The sequence below is a fragment of the Penaeus monodon genome, chromosome 19 (assembly GCF_015228065.2).
Source record: "Penaeus monodon isolate SGIC_2016 chromosome 19, NSTDA_Pmon_1, whole genome shotgun sequence".
NCBI classification, from domain to species: Eukaryota; Metazoa; Arthropoda; class Malacostraca; order Decapoda; family Penaeidae; genus Penaeus; species Penaeus monodon.
Genome location: NC_051404.1, coordinates 7,377,258 through 7,378,472, shown reverse-complemented (window position 1 = coordinate 7,378,472; position 1,215 = coordinate 7,377,258). Strand labels below are relative to the sequence as shown.

Here is a 1,215-nt window from a genome sequence, read left to right as displayed (position 1 = left end):
GTGATCGATGTCTGTGCAGTCACGAGGCAGACAGCTTCAAAGACTCCTCGCAACTACAAACTATTGCTTGGGCAGAGAGGGAATTCTCCTCGCGCCATCTATCTCTCATTCTCTCTTTCTATCTCCTTCAAACCCAAAACACATTTCCGTTGTACTTCTTTTTCCTTCGTCCCCATTTCGGGAAATTCATGTACACTGAACAAGAACTTTATTTGCGTGTAGGCTATGTAACATCAAAGCGGATTGGCAGTTTTCTGAATCCGTATTTATTTTTATTTTTTATTAATACCTGTTTCAAGCCCTCATGAATGGCACTCTGCAGGTGTGGATAAAATTCCATCAACATTTTTTAAATAATTTTTTTTCTGGTATTTATTCGTCTTTAAAACACTCCTGGGTTTTAAAAAATCCATGCCTATAGATTTTCCATCACGAACAAGGCCATCGCAATACATATAAATGACCACTATTTCCTCTTTTAAAAAATATTCCTTTTATTCCGTAACGACTGCATTCAACTTTCCTTTTTAACCTTACCTAAACCTACTCATAACGATAACTAAATCAACTGGCTCCCAGGTTCCATAAATATCAAATTTCGAACCACAATACAATATCGAACGAAAATCCACGTCTGCAACAGTTTGGAAAACCCTTCTCCCCAAAGCCGTGGCTCTGACCCTCTCGCCCTGAAGCCAACCACACAACAACCCAGACCTTCCTCTCCCCTCGCCTCGCCATCCTGATAACAGCAAGCGAAACGTTCCTCTAATCCCCCTTTATTCCAACTATATATCTCTAACTTACGTGCCAGGTTGCCGTTACGTGTTTTAAGGACAGGAGAACGCGATCGATTAATCTTCTCGCCCGCTGACGTACAAAAATCCTTTTTTAATACAGATATCCTTACCCTGAGACGTCGATGGTTTCAGACCAGCAAGACAAAACATCTCTCCATCAATTTATCTCGTTTTGGGTATTATGAATATTCATTCTCGTTCCCAGATATTTGAAAATGGAAACTTGACATTTTATCTCTAAACGTGAGATTACCTCCACCTCTTACCCTTGTTCTAAATTGTTTTTTGTTCTTCATTAGTGACCAATCCCATTCTCAAACAGTTCCCGCAGTTCAGTTAATGCCCTCTGCGTGTTTTTGACGCTGTTATATTGCAGAATGATGTTATCTGCATATATTATAACTTGGGTTCTGGA

At 39.8% G+C, this 1,215-nt stretch overlaps 2 protein-coding genes across 2 annotated transcripts in view; both read right to left on the bottom strand.

Moving 5' to 3' along the window:
* LOC119585036 (furin-like protease 2) overlaps positions 1 to 1,215 on the bottom strand; it is a gene marked incomplete in the record, with an annotated part of 48,730 nt that overhangs the window by 45,808 nt on the left and 1,707 nt on the right.
* Positions 295 to 1,215, bottom strand: part of LOC119585326 (furin-like) — a gene marked incomplete at its 5' end in the record, with an annotated part of 2,614 nt that continues 1,693 nt past the window's right edge. Inside the window, 1 exon segment of the mRNA XM_037933999.1 lies at positions 295 to 316. Coding sequence (XP_037789927.1) covers positions 295 to 316 — 22 coding nt within the window.